Source organism: Panthera uncia, chromosome X (assembly GCF_023721935.1).
Source record: "Panthera uncia isolate 11264 chromosome X, Puncia_PCG_1.0, whole genome shotgun sequence".
Lineage (NCBI taxonomy): Eukaryota > Metazoa > Chordata > Mammalia > Carnivora > Felidae > Panthera > Panthera uncia.
In genome coordinates, this window is record NC_064817.1 from 85,826,627 (window position 1) to 85,846,491 (window position 19,865).

General features: G+C 47.8%; 1 protein-coding gene and 2 non-coding genes across 4 annotated transcripts; 2 read left to right on the forward strand and 1 right to left on the reverse strand.

Moving 5' to 3' along the window:
* Positions 1-1,456: 1,456 nt before the first annotated feature.
* On the forward strand, positions 1,457-6,241 carry LOC125931899 (uncharacterized). 2 transcript variants are annotated; one of them, XM_049644172.1, is made up of 4 exons: positions 1,457-2,142; positions 2,227-2,287; positions 2,396-2,628; positions 2,996-6,241. In XM_049644172.1, the coding sequence occupies exon 4, from the start codon at positions 3,054-3,056 to the stop codon at positions 4,632-4,634; it is 1,581 nt and encodes a 526-aa protein (XP_049500129.1). In that variant the 5' UTR covers positions 1,457-2,142; positions 2,227-2,287; positions 2,396-2,628; positions 2,996-3,053; the 3' UTR covers positions 4,635-6,241. The 2 variants fall into 2 exon arrangements, with proteins under 2 accessions (XP_049500129.1, XP_049500130.1); XM_049644173.1 differs by lacking the exon at positions 2,396-2,628.
* A 680-nt stretch (positions 6,242-6,921) lies between these two features.
* TRNAL-UAG (transfer RNA leucine (anticodon UAG)) lies at positions 6,922-7,006 on the reverse strand. Its single transcript has one exon. It is a non-coding gene; the product is annotated as a tRNA-Leu (tRNA).
* A 7,582-nt stretch (positions 7,007-14,588) lies between these two features.
* On the forward strand, positions 14,589-14,673 carry TRNAL-UAG (transfer RNA leucine (anticodon UAG)). Its single transcript has one exon. It is a non-coding gene; the product is annotated as a tRNA-Leu (tRNA).
* The last annotated feature ends 5,192 nt before the right edge of the window (positions 14,674-19,865 follow it).

Sequence of the window (19,865 nt, forward strand, 5' to 3'; positions counted from 1 at the left end):
CAACAAGACCCAATTTAGGGACTCCCAATGCTCTACCAGGGAGGGGATGCCGCTGTTGGATTAGGCATTGTGAGACAGAAGGTATCAGGGGTTTCCGGTAAGGTTCTGAAAATGGAAACCAACCCCTAAGGAAGTATCTCTAATGGCTCCCGATAAAATAATTGACACTCTGTGTTAAGCCATGCATGCAGTTGGCTCTACCTCTAACATTTAAGCTTATAGTGAATTACAAATGACCTGTTTTGCGTAAGCCTGTGTGGGTCTTTTCATTTACTTATTTTTGGTCACTTGTAATGAAAGAATCCTAAATGATATCAAAGGAGGGATAGGTTCCAGCCTATCAAAGGAGGGACACCAGACATTTCCATGACCCATGTAATGTGGACTCTCATGAAATATGCAAATGAAACGGGCATCCAACAGTTGTCCCTCTTTATCTGAAAAGCTGGAAAGAAAGTGGTACCATGCAGCAGGATGGTACGGGAATCAAGAGTTGCTATCCAAAAGCCAGAGAGGTTTATTGCCAACAAAGGGGGCAAAGAACGTGAAGGTCTCAATAACCTGGAGAAAGGATAAATAATTAGGTTGGTTTTGGATAAACTAGCAGAATCCCCACATGAGAAACTGCATTCGCTCTCTACGAGAGCCAGCCAAAAGAACACCTATAAATATGTGAGTAGAGGCTTGGAAACAAGCAGAAACTCAAATGAAGGTCGTCACCTCAGAGAACCCAGAATGAAATGTGACTGTAACTAAGGAACATGACGTCCAAGTATATATTCTGCTGCACTCAGCCCCTGCTTGGCACATAGCAGTGTCGTTAAATGTGTGTTGAGTTAGAGTGGATCTGTATGAACACAAGGGTCCACACACCAGAGGGACATCTAAGGAGTCTCAAATAGGCAGTCATCATCCACATGAAGTCCAGGGGACAGGACATCTCACATAGATAGAAACATAATTAGGAACATGCATATGGATATGGTTAGAGACAATAGGGAATGAGACCGACATCCACCACTGGACTACAGACCTACTCACAGTGCGGGGACCTGACCTTGGACTCTTCTGCGTTGAACAAGGTAAATTTCACCTACTGTGGCCTCTTGGCAGCCAGCCAGCTGGCTTTCATCTAGCGATAACCTCTGCATTTGTCATGAGCTAAGCTAGCTTTAGCACCGCAGCTATGTTAACCTATGTACCAAGTGGTGAAAAAGCTAACCATTGCATCAGGGAAGATGTTTAAAAGGCAGAAACCGTGCTAGCTAGTCAGTGCATGCGATTTTCTGCTCTGTGATTCCTCTTCCTACAGTCTTACATTGGGAGCCATTGAAAGACGATTAGGTGAGACTATCACCCATGCAGAAAGAGTTCTAGGCCCCTTGTGGCCCCCTAGAGTAGGTCCAGAGGGCCCTTCCCCCACCTCCACTGGGCACACCGCATTCACAGAGACACTGCTGTGTCTCCTGTTCTAGATAAAAACACGTCCCAGATAAAAACAAAACAAAAACAAGCTTTCCATTTGTAAACCTACTTGGTCAATGCCAGGGCTTGCTTTGCTGTTTTGTGTGGTTACACTTTCTTATCAAAGGAAAACACAGGGGCTCCATTGAGCTCTGTGTGTTCGTCATAACTACAGAAAGGGAGTTTGATCCCTCCTTCATTTATTTTATTATTATTTTTTTTGATAAAAAGGCCAACAAAAAAAGTTTGCTCGGAGAGAAAGGATATTATGTAAATAATTAGCCCATTCCAAGATTCTGTTGCACATATATATAGTGCAGTAGAGAGCTGAAGGAAAGGAGGAGAATTTGCAAGACGACGGGACAGTTTATGAATCTGAGAAACAGGCATTGTCTCTGGAGTCCTGCTTATCTAGAATTTGTGAAGAATAGGTTGGAATGAGGCCTTCAGCCCAGATCTGGATGTTCACCCTACGAAGAATCAGAAACCAGTAAAGGAAGCCTAAATGCTAATGCCATGCTGAGCTGAACAGAATCTCTTCACCCATTTATGAAGAGGCTGTGTTACCAAGTTGTGTAGACACTCAGGGTCTTTGGCATGTGCACCAATTCTTCTACATGGGACCAAAAAGAGAAAGCTTGAGAAGAAACTCTGACAAAGTGTTTCTAGGATAGTCAGGTAAGAGTCTGCTCAGACAGGCCCCTCTGCGGGAACCTGGGCAGGCTGACTTTGTTGATGCTTTTTTCTCCTCTGATTTTATAGGCTCAGCCACTGCTTTCTCACCTATGGTTTGGTCTCCCAAGACTGTCTGAGGCATCAAAAGGTAACCATGCTGAAGTCTATACCTGACCATTAACCCATGTCTCTGTACCTCTTTCTTGGGTGCAAATGGGAATGTTCCTGAAAATATCTTCCGTTGTTGTTTCTCCAGTGTTGTCCTCTGCTTTCAAAGAAGACAGTGCTGATGTTGAAGGCTGGTAAAGACCAAAAGTTGTGTCATCCATCAGCATTTTGAGGGCATCCAGAGTTGCTGGTAGATATACCACACAAGCAGTCATAGATCTGGCCCTGCATTGATGAGCCAGCCTCCAATGAGAACAGCTGTCTGACACCTTCAACTAGTCCACAGCCTCCCCAACCTGCTGTGTTCCGAAATCGTTTCAGGTATCCCTGGGGCCTAGTGTTGCTTTCAGCCCTCAGAAATGATGTTTGATACCCTCCTTCAAGAAGGGGCTTGTTGAGGGGCGCCTGGGTGGCTCAGTCAGTTAAACGTCCTACTCTTGATTTGGCTCAGCTCATGATCTCACGGTTCATGCGTTCGACCTCTGCATCAGGCTGTGTGCTGACAGTGCGGAGCCCGCTTGGGATTCTCTCTCTCTCCCTCTCTGTCCTTCCCTTTCACTCAATCTCTGTCTCTCAAAAATAAGTAAGTAAACATTTTTAAAAAGAAGAAGAAGAAGAAGGGGCTTTTTGCTAGCCTTGACTAAACTCACATTTGCCTCTTGGGTTACTTCTGCTCTCTCTGCTCCAGGATAACGCTTTACCTGACCCGGTAACAGAAGCACAGAAAAATCAGAGGGGGCAGAAACATGGAAAAAGACATTCTAACTTACATGGAGCCTCCGATGACCCAGGCATGCAACATGGACCCGGCCACGGTGGCAGCACCTGCAAGAGCCCCGCCTGGGCTTCAGACTCCGCTTGAAGGTGCTGTGTCCGCCGCAAGTAGTGGGGTACATGTGGGACAGGAAAGCATGGAGCCAGGAGAGTACGATGAGGTGGAAAAAATGTCTGTTCTTAGTTTGGGGCTGAGCGCTGAGGTTGATGCCCCACACGCAGGTGAGGTTCCGGGTCACGCTGCGTTGCAGGGGACCAGCAGCCAGGGCAACACAGGGAAGAAAACCAGCCGGAAAAGGAGGAATAGAAAGGAAAACAAGGTTGTATATCTCCCCTGGCCTCTGACGCTACAGACCCGGGCGTCTTCTGCAGCCCCAGTTCTGGGCCAGACTTGTGTCACAGGGGCTCTGCCGATTGCTGATACTGGAGTCGGCGCGGTGTATGAAAACAGGGAGGAAAGGGAGTGGGATGACAAGGAGAAGGTACCCATTGCCACCTGGCCTGAGAAGGCACATGCTGGTGCCCCACTGCCAGCAGAAAGTACAGCTCAGGCCTCTCTTGAGGAGGCGTCAGTGGCAGCCAATGAGGAGATAAAAGGAGAGCAGACAGGCAGCCATAAATGGAGAAATAAAAAGAACAAAAAGGTCATGGCCAGTCCTTGGCCTCTGACAGTACAGGCTTGGGTGTCGTTCACAGGCCCAGGCCAGATGCAGATGGCTACAGCAGGGGCATCGTCATTTGCTAGTGATGGTGTCAACGCGGGGCCTAAAAGCAAGGGTCAGAAGGGTGAGGCAAATAAAACGTCAGCCGGCACTCCGTACCAGAGTGCACAGGACGGTGCCCCCGGCTCGGCTGAGGGTCTGGGGCAGGCCTCGTGGGAGGGGGCGTCCCCCCCTGCTGACAGCCCAGAAAATGAGGAGAAGAGAACCGCCTATAAAAGAAGGAATAGAAAGGAGAGAAGCGTCTCGGCTGGTCCTTGGCCTCTGACAGTACAAGCCTGGGTATCATTTGCAACAGCAGACCAGGTGCAGACTCGACCCCAGGGCGAGTCTTCTGTTGCAAGTATGGGGGTTAATGTGGGGCCAAGGAACTGGCCCCAAACAGAGTATAGTGAGGAGGGAGCACAGGCCGCTCTTCCTTGGCCTGAGAGGGTCCAGGCTGGTGCCCCCTTCCCGGCAACAGCCCCGGGACAGGTTTTACTGCAGGGGCATCCTTCCCAAGACCTACATTCCAAGGTGAGACAAATGTGTTGGAGACCCCAAGGGAGAGAGGGGGAACTGGTTCCGAGCAATCCAGAGCAAGTTCGGGAACCCTGTCAGGGGTGTAGAAGAACCGAGAGACACCTGAGGGACCAGGACTTCTGGGAATGCACGGTGATGAATTTTGCTAGGCAGGTGGATTGTTGCTATTGTGGGGAGCTCTGCTCACAACAGCGGATGGAGGCTTTGACCCTGACCAAAGCCCACACCCACATCAGCACTTCAGTGATGGGACCAGAGAGGGAGAGGGCTAAATCTCAGGCAGTCTGGATGGAGAAATGGGGAGGTTTTTAAGACGCAGAGGAGAAAAGAAAGAGACCTAAAGAGTATTTTGGGTCCTGGAAGTGCCACCGTCTGTATCTGTTGGGAAGGAGGTGTTTAAATGCCACTCTGAATAGGGGGCGCCTGGGTGGCTCAGTCTGTTAAACGTCCAACTCTTGATTTTGGTTCAAGTCCTGATCCCTCCGTTCATGGGATCAAGCCCCGCTTCAGGCTCTGCTTGGGATTCTTTCTCTCTCTGCCCCTCTGCTCACTCCCACTCTCTCTCTCTCATAAATGAATGAATGAATGAATGAATAAATAAATAAATATTTAAATGCTACTTTGAGGAAAGGGAGGCTCAGTACCCAATTGGCAAATTTCCCTGTTACATGGTAACATCACCAAGTACTCTCTGCAAGGGTGATTTTTCTCCAAAAATAAGTTTTGGGTTTGTGGAGAATTGGCGCATACATGTAACACTTAAGAAAAGCAAAAATGCTTTTTTCCCTGTGTTCTTTCCCCTAACATTTTCAGCATTGTTGAGAAAGGTGAGTTACCTATAGCTGATAAGCCGTATTAGAGTTTTAGAGTGTCAACCAGTGATAGAACGTGTATTGGATCCTGAGCATACCTCTCTTGACTGGAAAGTGTTATTGTGTATATTGCATATTAGATTGTAAACTGACTTGATGATTGCATTTTGCTCTAAGACTGGCCAATTTACACTTGCTCAGAGCACAGGCTCTAGAGCCACAATGCCCGCGATCTAAGCCCAGCTTGGGACTCACTCTTCTCTTCTGGGCCCCAGTCTATCACCTGGGGGTAATAATAGCACCTGCCTCATATATTGTGTGATTAAATGAGTTAATACATATGAATCATGTAGACTAGTACGTGGCATATAATAAGCCCTCAGACACTAACACCTATCATTGCTTTTAACTTTCAACAGTAAATATCATGGAAGGGTCTAGCACCGTGGTACTATGTGCATTAAAAGTTACGCAAATGGCAGTGCTTACGTGAGGCAGGAGACGATGCCTCCGTTTACAATTATGGTAACAAAGATTCTTCAAGCCAAGGGGAAAGACGCTACTCAAGGGGGAAAAGCAGGCAATAAAATGGTAGCTATCGTTCTGAGGTGCACGATCTCAACCATGTCAGGACAAGGTAGCACAATAAAGGCTGGAGGAGAATACGTTCCTGTGCTAATATCCCTTACTGCTGGATGGGGGGATCGTGCCCGGCTGATGCGTTTCTGCTTCCTAGTTCTCTTGTGTAACGTCCAAATGTCTGCGTCACCGTGGCATCAGCAGACAATCAGCATTCATCAAGGAGGGTGACAAGGACAAGGACGGGGAGCCCTCCCGCCAGTGGACTTGTTGGAAGGAGTCGCCCAACGTGGAGGGTGCTCAGGGGACGGGACCCTCCCCAGGGAGGACTCCCCAGCCTGCAGCTGCGGAAAGAGAGGTCCAGGCACCTTTGGCTGGCGCTGGACAGGACGCACACAGCTCTGCCCACCGGCAAGGAAGGGAGGGACTTCCCTTGCCTGATTTTGCTCTGACTCAGTGGTTGCTCCCACCTGCCACCTGTGTTGAAATCTTCCCTGGAAGCTTGGCTGGACAAGGAGGCTGGGCATACTCTGAGATTAAAAAGTAAACTTTTGTATTGGCCTTTCGTATGGCGTGGCTTTGGGGGCGATTTAGTTAAAATGGTGTCCTGATGCGTGCCCTGGCAACACTGAAGGGGTAGATATTCGTGGGGGGCTCTGATAGGGTCCACGTGCCCCCTTTTATGTGTCCTGGATGCTCTAGCAGGGCCTTTGGGCTCTTTTGGAGAAGCGTCTTTGTGAAGGGGCAGGAGGTACTTTTCTGATGCCCACTCCTCTTCTTCCCCAGTGGGGTTCACATGCCCCTGGTTCAGCGCAGGCCTGGTGTGTTCACAGGAGAAGAACACAGGCCGGAAGCCAGGCAAATCACATAGTCAACTGCTAGGACGTGCTCAAGGAGTTCCCCTACTTTGAACATCCCTCTTTCTCACCCCAACCCCAGTACAGTTTCAGAATGAGGAGGGCTTTTGAGGAGGCCTGGTGTATAGTCTGACTTTGGGGTAAATGTTCTGCTCTGCAGGAACACTGATTAGAGGTCAAGGTCAAGGATCCTCATCAGTTACCACTGGAATGGGTATAATGGAGTTTTTTTTTTAATTTTTTTTTAAATTTACATTTATTTATTTTTGATAGAGAGAGACAGAGCACAAGCAGGGGAAGGGCAGAGATAGAAGGAGACACAGAATCCAAAGCACCGAGCTGTCAGCACAGAGCCTGACGTGGGGCTTGAACCCACAAACCGCGAGATCATGACCTGAGCCTAAGTCAGACGCTTAACCGACTGAGCCACCCAGGCACCCCTGGAGTTTTTTTTTAAGTTCATTTATTTATTTTGAGAGACACAGAGACAGTGTGACTAGGGAAGAGGCAGAGAGAGAGGGAGACAGAGAATCCCAACCAGGCTCTGCACTGCCAGCGCAGAGCCCAATGCAGGGCTTGAGATATTCGTGGGGGGCTCTGATAGGGTCCACGTGCCCCCTTTTATGTGTCCTGGATGCTCTAGCAGGGCCTTTGGGCACTTTTGGAGAAGCATCTTTGTGAAGGGGCAGGAGGGATTTTTCTGATATCCACTCATCCTCCTGCCCCGAGGGGTCCAGCTCCACCCTGATCTTGCTTGAAGGGGACAATTGTACCCCCTAGTTGGCTACATGCCTTGCTGTTAAACCCAGAGGCTTAACCAGAACAGGGACTGGGTATATATATGAGTCAGGGCCACATAGCCTCACTACCCCTCTCTCTAACCTCAGGGAGGGGCTCTCTGATATGAATCAAGGTTAGAATATGGGAGATGAAAGAACAGGAACAAAGGAGTCCGTGATTTCTTTCTGCCAGGTGAGTCCTCTCCTCTGCTTCTTCCACATCACTAAAGCCAGGGCAGGAGAGCTAAGCAGGGCAAGGGGACGGGCAGGGGAAAGGGAATAAGAAGTTGGTTGCCCTGTTCTTGGGTTGGCCCAAGTTTAAAGCTAGAAGAGAGGGTAAAGGGGGTCTGAGTTACCTTCACTGTCCAGCTCAGCTTACCAGGGTAAGAGAGTCAAAATAGATGTGAGGCGGAAACACCTATAACTGTGAATAAAGATTGCATTTGCCTGACATATTTCCTGTGTCACGTTAGTCTTGACAAACTTCAAGTACAAGAGCACACAACTGACAAGAGTCTTGGTATGGTGTTGCGGAGGGAACCCAGGCATCTGAGAAGCACAGCTGGTCTTGTGGCTGTCCTTTATGCTACCATGAGCATGGCTGGCACCTAACAAAAAGTGGCAGCCGGAAGAGGGGTGGCCCAACCAGACCCCAGAGAACTGTTCTGTTACAAGGGCAATGGAGTCGCTCACCATGGGATAAGCCTTTTTTTAATGTTCATTTATTTTTGAGAGATGGGAGGAGCAGAGGGAGAGAGGGAGACACAGAGTGTGAGGCAGGTTCCAGACTCTGAGCAGTCAGCACTGAGCCTGATGCGGGCTCGAACCCATGAGCTGTGAGATCATGACCTGAGCCCAAGACCGATGCTCAACTGACTGAGTCACCCAGGTGCCCTGTGAGCTAAGCCTTTTAAGCTGAGCTTTCTAGGCACAGCAACTTATTTCTGCCTGTTTCCAAACCGGATACTTCTGCCTGCCTTTCTTCCCTAAGAGGACTTTGCATTTCCAGCCCTGTCTCCCACGGCTGCCTCCCGGGGGCCCCAACAGGAGCCATCCACTTCAACCAATCTGCTCATGTTAGTGCCGCCCAAATACTCTATGAACATCCCAACCTGCAGGTTTTTCTCAAATCGTCCCCTACGCCTGGCCTGCCTTTCTCTCCCGGGACACCATTTGCACCCCATTCCCGACTGCAAAGCCCCACCAGGCCTCCTCTCAGCCCAGTGATGCATTTTCGTGGCTTCATCCGGGGCTTTATTTTTTCACCTGAACCAAAGCTGATAACTCTGTTGCTTCAGGGACTCAGTGAAGTTTTGTTGTCAAAAGTATTCCTGCAGGACATATATTGTTCTAAAACTCAGGCAGCCACTTGGGGGTCACTTCCTGTATACATGAAGTGGGCTGGGTTCCCAAGGGACTATGCTTTAATCTCACAGCTAGGTAACGAAATTGCTGGATATCATTCATTTCCCATAAAATAAACGAGTTCCCAGGGGGTGGAGGTGGGGGAGCCCTGAAAACACAATGCCTCTTTCATAGGATTTGCCTTAGCCAACAGTCCTGAAGTTCTCACAGTTTATACAGTCCTTAGCTCCCAAGAAGTTCATAGTGCTCTTTGATATCAAAACATGCTGTCCTGGGACCCGGCCTGGCTGGCTCAGTTGGTAGAGCATGCGACTCTTGACCTCGGGATCGTGAGATTGAGCCCCACGTTGGGTGGAGAGATTAGTTAAATAAAATAAAGTGAAATAAAATATTTTTTTAAAAACACGCTGTCCTTAATATATGACCATGACATCATTGAACCGTTAGCAGTAGGGTGGCTTTTGAAGTTGTTTTGTCACCACGGATGAGGCTACCCTCAATCTTGAAGTCTCTTATTCCTTATGACCAAGGGCAGCCATTTTCCAGCCAGGGTCCGGCCTTGGAAGGGAGCCTAGCTAACTGACGCGCTAAGTCCCCTACCCTGTCCGCGAGGTCTAACCACCTCAGCTGAAGAACAGCCCTGAAAGAAGAACCCAGAAGAACAGAAGAGTTCTGAAGAACTCAGAGTCCCAGAAGACTGAAGAACCTCGGTTTCACCCGTGAAACAAAACTAACAATAGTACCCATCTCTTAAGATCGTTGTGAGGATTAAAAGAGAGAATACATGTCAAGTGTGTGGAGTAATACCTGGCATGTATTGAAATATTCATCTTGGCTACGACGATTGCTCATCTCCAGGGAAGAAACCCAGAGCATAAGTATTCTGCCGTGCAGGATTTGGTTTGCCCTATAACCTGGTGCCAAGCACTTCCCCATCTGCATTTGGTTATCAGACTACACTCCTTGACAGTCAGGCAATGCCCACCCCCCACCCCACCTATCCTAACGTTACCCAAGGGCTTTTGGGGGATCAGACCCTGCCATGGGTGCTGCAAAGAGACATCAAAAAAATATTTTCTCTTCCTTCAGTGAGCTCAACAGCTACCTTGGGAAATGGGCCCAAAGGAAGGCACAGTGAGCACAGCCCAAACCCACTGGGCCTATGCACAGGCAGGCCCAGCCCCAGAACGTGTTTTTAACCCAAAGATAAGAAAGCCACAATAAAAGACCAGGGAGTTATCTTAGATATTTCTGGTTTTTTTAAAAAATGAGGGGTTTGGTTTGTTAACCACATCTGTTATTTACCCAAAATTATGCTGGATACTGTGAGAATACCCCTACGCTTATTTATCCGCCTACCTACCTACCTACCTATTTCTCATTTCAGCAGGGGGCTGGGCCCTTGAAGAGGTTCCTATCTAGCAAAAGTCTTCAAACAATTTTTTTAAAATTTATTTATTTATTTATTTATTTATTTATTTATTTTGAGAGAGAGAGAACATGCATGCACTGTCACACACACGAGAGTGGGAGAGGGGCAGAGAGAGAGGGAGAGAGAGAGAGAGAGAGAGAGAATCCAAGCAGGTGCTATGCTGTCACCCGAGACGGGGCTCAAACCCACAAACTGTGAGATCATGACCTGAGCCGAAATCAAGAGTCAGACACTCAACCGACTGAGCCACCCAGGTGCCCCTTCAAACAATTTTTTCTAATGTAACCAAAGGACAAAACATCGTATGACTCCACTTATATGAGACACCTAGAACAGTTAAATTTATAGAAACAGAAAGTAAAATCATGGCTACCAGACACTGGGAAAGGGGCATGGAGAGTTATTGTTTAATGGATACAGAATTTAAATTTGGGATAACGTAAAAGTTCTGGAACTACACAGTGGCAACAGTTGAACAACAACATGAATGTACTTACTGCTACAGAACTCTACACCTAAAAATGGCTAATATGGTACATTTTATGACAGGGAATGCAAGGCTACAAAGACAAACAAAAAAAGCCTTACATGCTAATTTCCACAACTGTGCTGAAATTCATTTCTGGCCATAAGGAATTCGGAAGAAGGAAAGCTCAAGGAAGGGTAGAGCAGCTCCAGAAAGTGTTACAGAAGAGCCAAGATATGAGCCAGACTTAGATGAAAGGGTACAATTTGGAAAAGCAATGAAGAGAGAATTGCTGGAGCAGAGGTACCCAGAGACAGCAATGAGTCCTAACAGTGAACACAGTAGCCCCACAGAGAAAGGCCTATGCGCTTAAGAGAGCAGGGGGGAGCGGGGGGGAGTGGTGCCTGGGTGGCTCAGTCAGTTAAGTGTCCGACTTCAGCTCAGGTCACGATCTCGCAGCTCATGGGTTTGAGCCCCGCACCGGGCTACCTGCTGTCCGTGAAGAGTTCACCTCTCTCCTCCCCTCCCTCCCTCTATCTCCCTCCCCCACCTCTGTCTCTCAAAAAAAAAAAAAAAATTAAAAAATGTAAAAAAAGAGAGAGCAGTAGGAACCATGGCTGCTTGAGTAGGGTGGGGGCCTGACCACAGAAGGACTTGAACAGCAGGCAGACATTTCAGTTGGAAGCTTTGGGCACTAGAGATTCATTATAGTATTATACAACTTCATTTTGTACTTCCGAAATCTGAGCAATGTTTGCAGTCTAGTTACTTATAATAAACCTGGTTTCAGAAATATACTGTAATTATGTAAGATGTCACCATTGAGGGGAATCTGGAGGATGTGTACAAGGTACCTCCCGGCCCTATTTCTCAAACATCTTGGGAGTCTGTAATTATTTCAAAACCAAAGCTTAGAAAATGAATACTTGAAAGATCGATCTGTCATGTGTGTGCATGATGGAGACAGGATTAAAGGAGACCAAATGGAGACAGGATGAGAAGTTGTTCTGAGCATGTATCTCTTCACCTAAACATGGTTCACTCAGAAAAGAGGTTGGCCCTGGGTAAATGAAACTCTCATTCGTGTGGTTCAGTCAAGGAGAAAAACCTGAATTTATTGCACCTGAGAGCCAAATGCTATGTTTTGCTGGATGACGATGTTTGGTCTTGTAAGTTTGGAGTTAAGAGTGATTTTGGGGTTCCTGGGTGGCTCGGTTGGTTAAACGTCCGACTTCAGCTCGGGTCATGATCTCGTGGTTTGTGAGTTCGAGCCCCGCATTGGTCTCTATGCTGACAGCTCAGGGCCTGGAGCCTGCTTCAGATTCTCTGTGTGTGTCTCTGTCCCTCCCCTGCTCGCTCTCTGTCTCTCTGTCTCTCTTAAAAACAAACATTTTTAAAAAAGTGATTTTCTAGTCAGTCATCTAGAAGTGAGTCAGGCTGTGACATGGTGAACAGCAATCTGTTTATAAAAAGGCTATGGGGGTCCCCAGCTGGCTTAGTCGGTAGAGCGTGTGACTCTTGATCTCAGGGTTGTAAGTTAGGACCTCACACTGGGTGTAGAGATTACTTACGAAAAAAGACTATGAATCATTCAGATGTTGGACCACCAAACTGGAGCTTGTTCTCTAGGAAAACACAATGGAAATACCTCTAAACACCTGTAGCCCACAGAGAAGGTACTGGGCTTCATATATTCTTCTGTGGCAAGTGAGTGGGCATGTGGCTGTACAACATGCCCGTTGAGTGACAGTGACTCCAAAGACCATCAGCCAAACATTATCTGCTTGCCCAACCAAGCCCGCTTGGTATCTAAAATCTACAAAAGAAAAAGCTGGTCAGCATTTGAAGAGGAAGCAGAAATGACTACCTCAAGATATGTCACTTTAGCATGAGGACTGTTTTGAGCTAAAGGCAATCAAAACCCTGTGGATTCAGGAAAAGCTCTTTACCTCCTGCCCAATTGCCTATATTTTTCTTGGAAAGGGGACTTGTAGCCAGGGGTGAGCAATTACCAGAGATACCTTTTTTACCTAAGAATCTTATGTGCATGCCAGGTGTGAGAAGTAAGGCAGATGATACATTTTCAGAAATACCAAATAAAAGCTGTGCGGTCTAGTTAACAGTAGGTTTACAACCTATTGGAAATATATATGAACCCTCCCCCCATAATGGAGTCCCAAACCCTTGGACACTTCACTTTCTGGTTCTTCTTCCCCTCTTCGTTTTGCGGGCTTATTCTCCCGGGATTTGCAAGCAGCATGTGCCGAAGAAGAAAGGAGGGACCGAAAGTTTCTGCATCACTTCAGGGAATGTACATTTGTTCCAATCAGACTACTTTTTGCCTTACATGGGTATAGACGACTTCCGGGTAAGGCTGTAACCTCTGTGGTACTCAGCCAATGAGGAATCAGGGGAGGGACTTCATGCTAGGAGATAAATTGCCTGCTGTAACTGCCAGGAGTGTGCCTGTCCATCAGACACCTGCTCTTGCAAGAATATTGATTAAAGCCTCACTTCACTGTGCTCCAAGTCTCCATGTCCCTCCTTTGATTGGGTCAGTGGACTTATTTCTCCCACCAGGGCAAACTCCATTTTGAAACATCCCCTCTTGCCTTCCTGTGAGTGGCCTTCCTCCCCTTGGTATCCCCAGACCTCTACCCCTTTCCTCAGCTCAGGATATTTTAGGGCTCCCATACACACACAATTAAATTTGGTTTTCTCCAGTTAATCCGTCTTAAGTCAATTTCATTATTAGACCAGTCAAACAACCTAGAAGGGAAGGAAGGGACATTTCTCTGCCCCTCCACATTTCTTTTCAGAAAGCAGATGTTGGTTGGGTGGGCAGGAGGTGAAGAGACAGGAGCTGGAGGGCATCCTTCTAGATCCTCTCTATTGATAGGTGGCTAGCCCATCCTCCCAGCTGACTGGGACCTTGGAGGAGCCACTGGGAGTAAATCCCACCAGCTGGCTTCAGCTGGCCGCCTGGATGCAAAGCAAAAGTGGAGTGGGAAGGTGACCAGAAGGAACTAGTAGCTCTTTTCCCCATTTCATCCTCCACTTGCCCTTTTATGCAGTCTATGCCCTGTATCCCATTCGGTGTGTTGCTTCAGCCTTTCTTGGGGATGGGGCTCCTACTGCCGCTTGAATTTGTTTTCCATCTTGCACAGCAGCTGGCTTCCTTAAGTCTTCTGAGGTAGCTCAATTATCTTGATTGTTTCAGTTTGGGCTACAGAACTGAACCAGCCAGCCATGAATACACAGAGGATTTATCACTTAATAGCTGAACCACTTGGGTCATTAAGGAGTAGGACAGAAACAGCGCAGGGATTGTTAACCTTGCAGAAAATGTAACATGGAGATGGGAGACAGCCGTTTGCTTCCTGTTGTACTTTTTAAGGCTCCCCTCTGTGAAAGGACAGCTTGTGTTTTGCCTTTGTGGCCTTGGGGGTCGGAAGCGTAGTTTGGGGCTTCCGCATGGCAGGGTGAAGGGAAAACAGACGGGACAGTTTGGGACTTCTGGGAGCAAGCTGTGTACTTTGGGCTTTGCATATGCCTTCAGACTGCTTCCTGCAAGGCCTGCTCTGGAGGTATTTGCATGATTTCCTGGGCAGATATTTGCATTGACCTGGGTAGGTAGCTCAGTTCTGAACCTTCCCTCTGCTCCTGTGTGGCTCCAGGGAGAGGACAGAATGAGTTTGCCAAAGGGACTCAAAAGCTGAATGTCTTCCTTCATCGTGCCCAAAACTCCATTGTTGGGACACCTGGGTGGCTCAGTCGGTTAAGTGCCTGACTCTTGGTTTCAGCTCAGGTCATGATCTCATGATTCATGGGTTCAAGCCCTGCATTGGGCTCTGCGCTGGCAGTGCAGAGCCTGGTTGGGATTCTCTGTCTCCCTCTCTCTCTGCCTCTTCCCTAGTCACACTGTCTCTGTGTCTCTCAAAATAAATAAATGAACTTAAAAAAAAACTCCAGGGGTGCCTGGGTGGCTCAGTCGGTTAAGCGTCTGACTTAGGCTCAGGTCATGATCTCGCGGTTTGTGGGTTCAAGCCCCACGTCAGGCTCTGTGCTGACAGCTCGGTGCTTTGGATTCTGTGTCTCCTTCTATCTCTGCCCTTCCCCTGCTTGTGCTCTGTCTCTCTCTATCAAAAATAAATAAATGTAAATTTAAAAAAAAATTAAAAAAAAAACTCCATTATACCCATTCCAGTGGTAACTGATGAGGATCCTTGACCTTGACCTCTAATCAGTGTTCCTGCAGAGCAGAACATTTACCCCAAAGTCAGACTATACACCAGGCCTCCTCAAAAGCCCTCCTCATTCTGAAACTGTACTGGGGTTGGGGTGAGAAAGAGGGATGTTCAAAGTAGGGGAACTCCTTGAGCACGTCCTAGCAGTTGACTATGTGATTTGCCTGGCTTCCGGCCTGTGTTCTTCTCCTGTGAACACACCAGGCCTGCGCTGAACCAGGGGCATGTGAACCCCACTGGGGAAGAAGAGGAGTGGGCATCAGAAAAGTACCTCCTGCCCCTTCACAAAGACGCTTCTCCAAAAGAGCCCAAAGGCCCTGCTAGAGCATCCAGGACACATAAAAGGGGGCACGTGGACCCTATCAGAGCCCCCCACGAATATCTACCCCTTCAGTGTTGCCAGGGCACGCATCAGGACACCATTTTAACTAAATCGCCCCCAAAGCCACGCCATACGAAAGGCCAATACAAAAGTTTACTTTTTAAATTTTTTTTTAACGTTTATTTATTTTTGAGACAGAGAGAGACAGAGCATGAACAGGGGAGGAGCAGAGAGAGAGGGAGACACAGAATCTGAAACAGGCTCCAGGCTCTGAGCTGTCAGCACAGAGCCCGACGCGGGGCTCGAACTCACGGACTGTGAGATCATGACCTGAGCCGAAGTCAGACGCTTAACCGACCGAGCCACCCAGGCGCCCCAAAAGTTTACTTTTTAACCTCAGATTATGCCCAGCCTCCTTGTCCAGCCAAGCTTCCAGGGAAGATTTCAACACAGGTGGCAGGTGGGAGCAACCACTGAGTCAGAGCAAAATCAGGCAAGGGAAGTCCCTCCCTTCCTTGCCGGTGGGCAGAGCTGTGTGCGTCCTGTCCAGCGCCAGCCAAAGGTGCCTGGACCTCTCTTTCCGCAGCTGCAGGCTGGGGAGTCCTCCCTGGGGAGGGTCCCGTCCCCTGAGCACCCTCCACGTTGGGGGACTCCTTCCAACAAGTCCACTGGCGGGAGGGCTCCCCGTCCTTGTCCTTGTCACCCTCCTTGATGAATGCTGATTGTCTGCTGATGCCACGGTGACGCAGACATTTGGACGTTACACAAGAGAACTAGGAAGCAGAAACGCATCAGCCGGGCACGATCCCCCCATCCAGCAGTAAGGGATATTAGCACAGGAACGTATTCTCCTCCAGCCTTTATTGTGCTACCTTGTCCTGACATGGTTGAGATCGTGCACCTCAGAACGATAGCTACCATTTTATTGCCTGCTTTTCCCCCTTGAGTAGCGTCTTTCCCCTTGGCTTGAAGAATCTTTGTTACCATAATTGTAAATGGAGGCATCGTCTCCTGCCTCACGTAGGCACTGCCATTTGTAGAACTTTTGGAAGCATACATCTTAAACCCTTTATCTTTCAGCACTAAATTTCATCCAAGTGTCTGGTGCTGTGTAATTATGTGTCCTAGTAACGCCATGGGTCTTTTTTGGATGCAAAAGCTGACCTCCATCCATGTACTGAAGTTGGGAAAATGTGATCCTGAAAAGTTTCCTGTCAAATGCATGTTTAATGTCGGGGCATCTTGGGGCAGCTGGTGGCTCAGTCGGTTAAGCATCCAACTTGGGCTCAGGTCATGGCCTCATGGTTTGTGAGTTCGAGCCCCACGTCAGGCTCTGTGCTGACAGCTCAGAGCCTGGAGCCTGCTTCAGATTCTGTGTCTCCCTCTCTCTGCACCACCCCTGCTCTCACTCTTCCTCTCTCTCAAAAATAAATAAACATTAAAAAAAGAAACAAAACAGATGTATATATGGGAAGATGGGGGGAAGAAGAGAGAGAAACAAACCACAAAAGACTCTTAATGATAGAGAACAAACTGAGGGTAGATGGACAGATGGACAGAGGTGGGTGGGGGATGGGCTAGATGGGTGATTGGTACTAAGGAGGGCACTTGTTATGATGAGCACTGGGTGTTGTATGTAACTGATGAATCCCTGAATTTTACTCCTAAAACCAATATTACACTGTATGTTAACTAAAATTTAAATAAAACAGAAAATTAAATAAAGTTGGAACATCTTTTGCTGTGTGGCTTCCAAGTCACATGTGACAATGCCCACTGTAATCCAGTCCATGATGTCCAACTTACCCAGGTTTGCCAAGGACTTTCTGTTCTTAGCACCAAAAGTCCTGACTCCCCGGAACCAGCTCGGTCCTGGGCAGATCTGAACTTTGGAAAGACTGTCTCTATTTTATTACAGTAAAAGTCCTGCAACTCCAGAAGCCCATCAGTCCCAGGCAAACAGAAATGGTTGGTCGTTCTCCTTAAGATTCCATAACAAATTGGCTTATGGCATTCACTTTACCAGATGGAATTTGCATTTTAATAAATACATCTTCTAAATCATAAAGCCTTCATAATCCAGAGGAATGATGGCTAATGATGGAATCACAGGGACTGGGACAAGCTGGTTGGAAGTCTATCCCCCCGCAAGCCCACCCCCAGTATGCCTTTCAACTCTTATTCAATTGACTGAATATTCTGCCAGCTCTTTCCTGCAGGCAACCTGCAGTGCTATATTACAATTGTTGGGAGTCCTCACCCCCTAGGTTGTGGCTCTCAAACAGGAACTTGCATCTGAGTCACCTGGAGGGCTTGTTTAGAAACAGGCCTTTGGGGGGTGTTTGTTTACTTACTTTTGAGAGATGGAGAGTGAGGGGGCTGGGAGGGGCAGAGAGAGAGGGGACACAGAACCTGAAGCAGGCTCCAGCCTGGCGTCACAGAGCCCCACGCGGGGCTCAAACCTGTGAACCATGAGATCATAGCCCGAGTCAAAGGCGGACGCTCAACTGACTGAGCCACCCAGGCGCCCCTGAATTTCTAGGGAGTTCCCAGGTGATGTTCTTGTTGGTGTTCCCTTCCCATACTGAAAACCATGGTGTAGTGGTGAGGAGAGGATCCTTGCTTTTATACTAATTGGTTTCACAGCCTCAGCTAGTTAGTTAACCTCTCATGCCTGTTTCCTCATTAATAAAAGTGAACCTCTCTCATCACATTGTTGTGAGATAATGGAACAGTGCCTGGCCTGTAAGAGCTACCTAAGTGTTTTTTATTATTACCCCAAGCTCATAAGAACTGATCTGCTATTTTTTTAAATTTTTTAAAGTTTTATTTATTTTTGACCCAGAGTGAGACAGAGTACAAAGCGGGGAGGGGTAGAGAGGACGGAGACACAGAATCCAAAGAAGGCTCCAGGCTTTGAGCTGTCAGCACAGAGCCCAACGTGGGGCTGGAACCCATGGACTGTGAGATCATGATGACCTGAGCCAAAGTCAGCCGCTTAACTGACTGAGTCACCCAAGCTGCCCCAGATCTGCTGTGTTTTTTAAAGTTCATTAATGTTTTGAGAGAAACAGCACAAGCAGGGGAGGGGCAGAGAGACAGAATCCCAAGCGGGCTCCACACTGTCAGCCAAGAGCCCGATCTGGGGCTCGAACTCAAGAAGCTTGAGAACATGACCTGAGCCAACATCAAGAGTCAGACGCTTAACGGACTGAGCAGTCCAGGCGCCCCTGATCTATTTTTCTTCTTTAGACTTCAAGCCAGCTGCAGATACTTGGTACTCCTACAAACATTTCTACCGTGCCTGGCCACTCGGCTGGGTTTGCAACTGCCCTGGTTCCCTCAGATGCTGACTGGCCTTCTGGGGAAGATTGGCTGAGTTAACATTCAGTATTCTCTCCATCCCACCCTGCAGGCTCTTAGCTTCCAGAATGTTTTCCGGAAGAATGCCCAGGAGTGTAGCCACAAAGCAGCCCAAAGTATTTGAATAACACATGGCCCTATAAACTCCACGGACAAAGCCTTAGCTGTTGGGCAAGAAAGACCACTTAGTTGAAATAGACATATGTAGACTTCCTTGTTTAAGGAGAGATGAGTTTATAGCAGGATGCAAACATTCAGTGTGTGTGTGTGTGTGTGTGTGTGTGTGTATTCCCATTCTCCATTAGATGGGATCATTTGGCCCATTATCAGCAAAGGGCAACTTTCCCCAGGATGAAAGGAACGCCTTTTACATCCAAGAAGTAGAGTTGGGTGGTTGAGTTTTGTGAACACTGAGCCCCTTCCCTCACCTCCAAGGAAGATAAACCTGTTTTCTCTTGCCACTGATGCAGGCTCTAGTTGAAACAAGCCATTGAGGCTCTTCCTGGTGGGCCCTGAAGGGCTACTGCTCTCTTACTGCTGGTGTCAGTAACAGAGAGATGCGGGTCGGCTGGAAATAGTGGAAGACATAGAGTACATGGCTGGTTTTAAGGGGGCAGGCACCACTCAGAGGCTACAGATATTTACCAACCAGAATTTGTGCCTGTGTTGCTGGATCTTAAGAGTTAAAAAAAAAAGGTGTGGGGGGGGGGGCACCTGGGTAAGTCAGCCGGTTAAGCATCCAACTTCAGCTCAGGTCATGATCTCGAGGTTTGTGAGTTCGAGCCCTGCGTCCAGCTCTGTGCTGACAGCTCAGAGCCTGGAGCCTGCTTCGGATTCTTTGTCTCCCTCTCTCTCTCTGTCCCTCCTCTGCTCACACTGTCTCTCTCAAAAATAAAAGAATCATCAAAAAAATTTTTTAAGAAGGAACCCAAATTCCAGCTTTTAACAGAATATCTCCTGACTTTTACATGTTGTCAGCCAACTGTAATCTTAAAAAAAATTACCGTGTAACCCATCCCCCCACCCATCTCCCCTCCAGCAACCCTCAGTTTGTTCTCTGTATTTAAGAGACTCTTATGGTTTACCTCCCTCTCTGTTTTTATCTTATTTTTCCTTACCTTCGCCTATGTTCATTTGTTGAGTTTCTCAAATTCCACATATGAGTGAAATCATATGGTATCTGTCTTTCTCTGACTGGAGTATGTGTTAAATGGGTGATGAGCATTAAGGAGGGCACTTTTGGGGATGAGCACTGGGTGTCATATGTAAGAGATGAATCACTGGGTTCCACTCCTGAAGCCAAAACTATACTGTATGTTAA

Excerpts from the sequence above, each read along its gene's own strand:
- LOC125931899 (XM_049644172.1), top strand. The coding sequence starts at position 3,054 with ATGGAAAAAGACATTCTAACTTACATGGAGCCTCCGATGACCCAGGCA.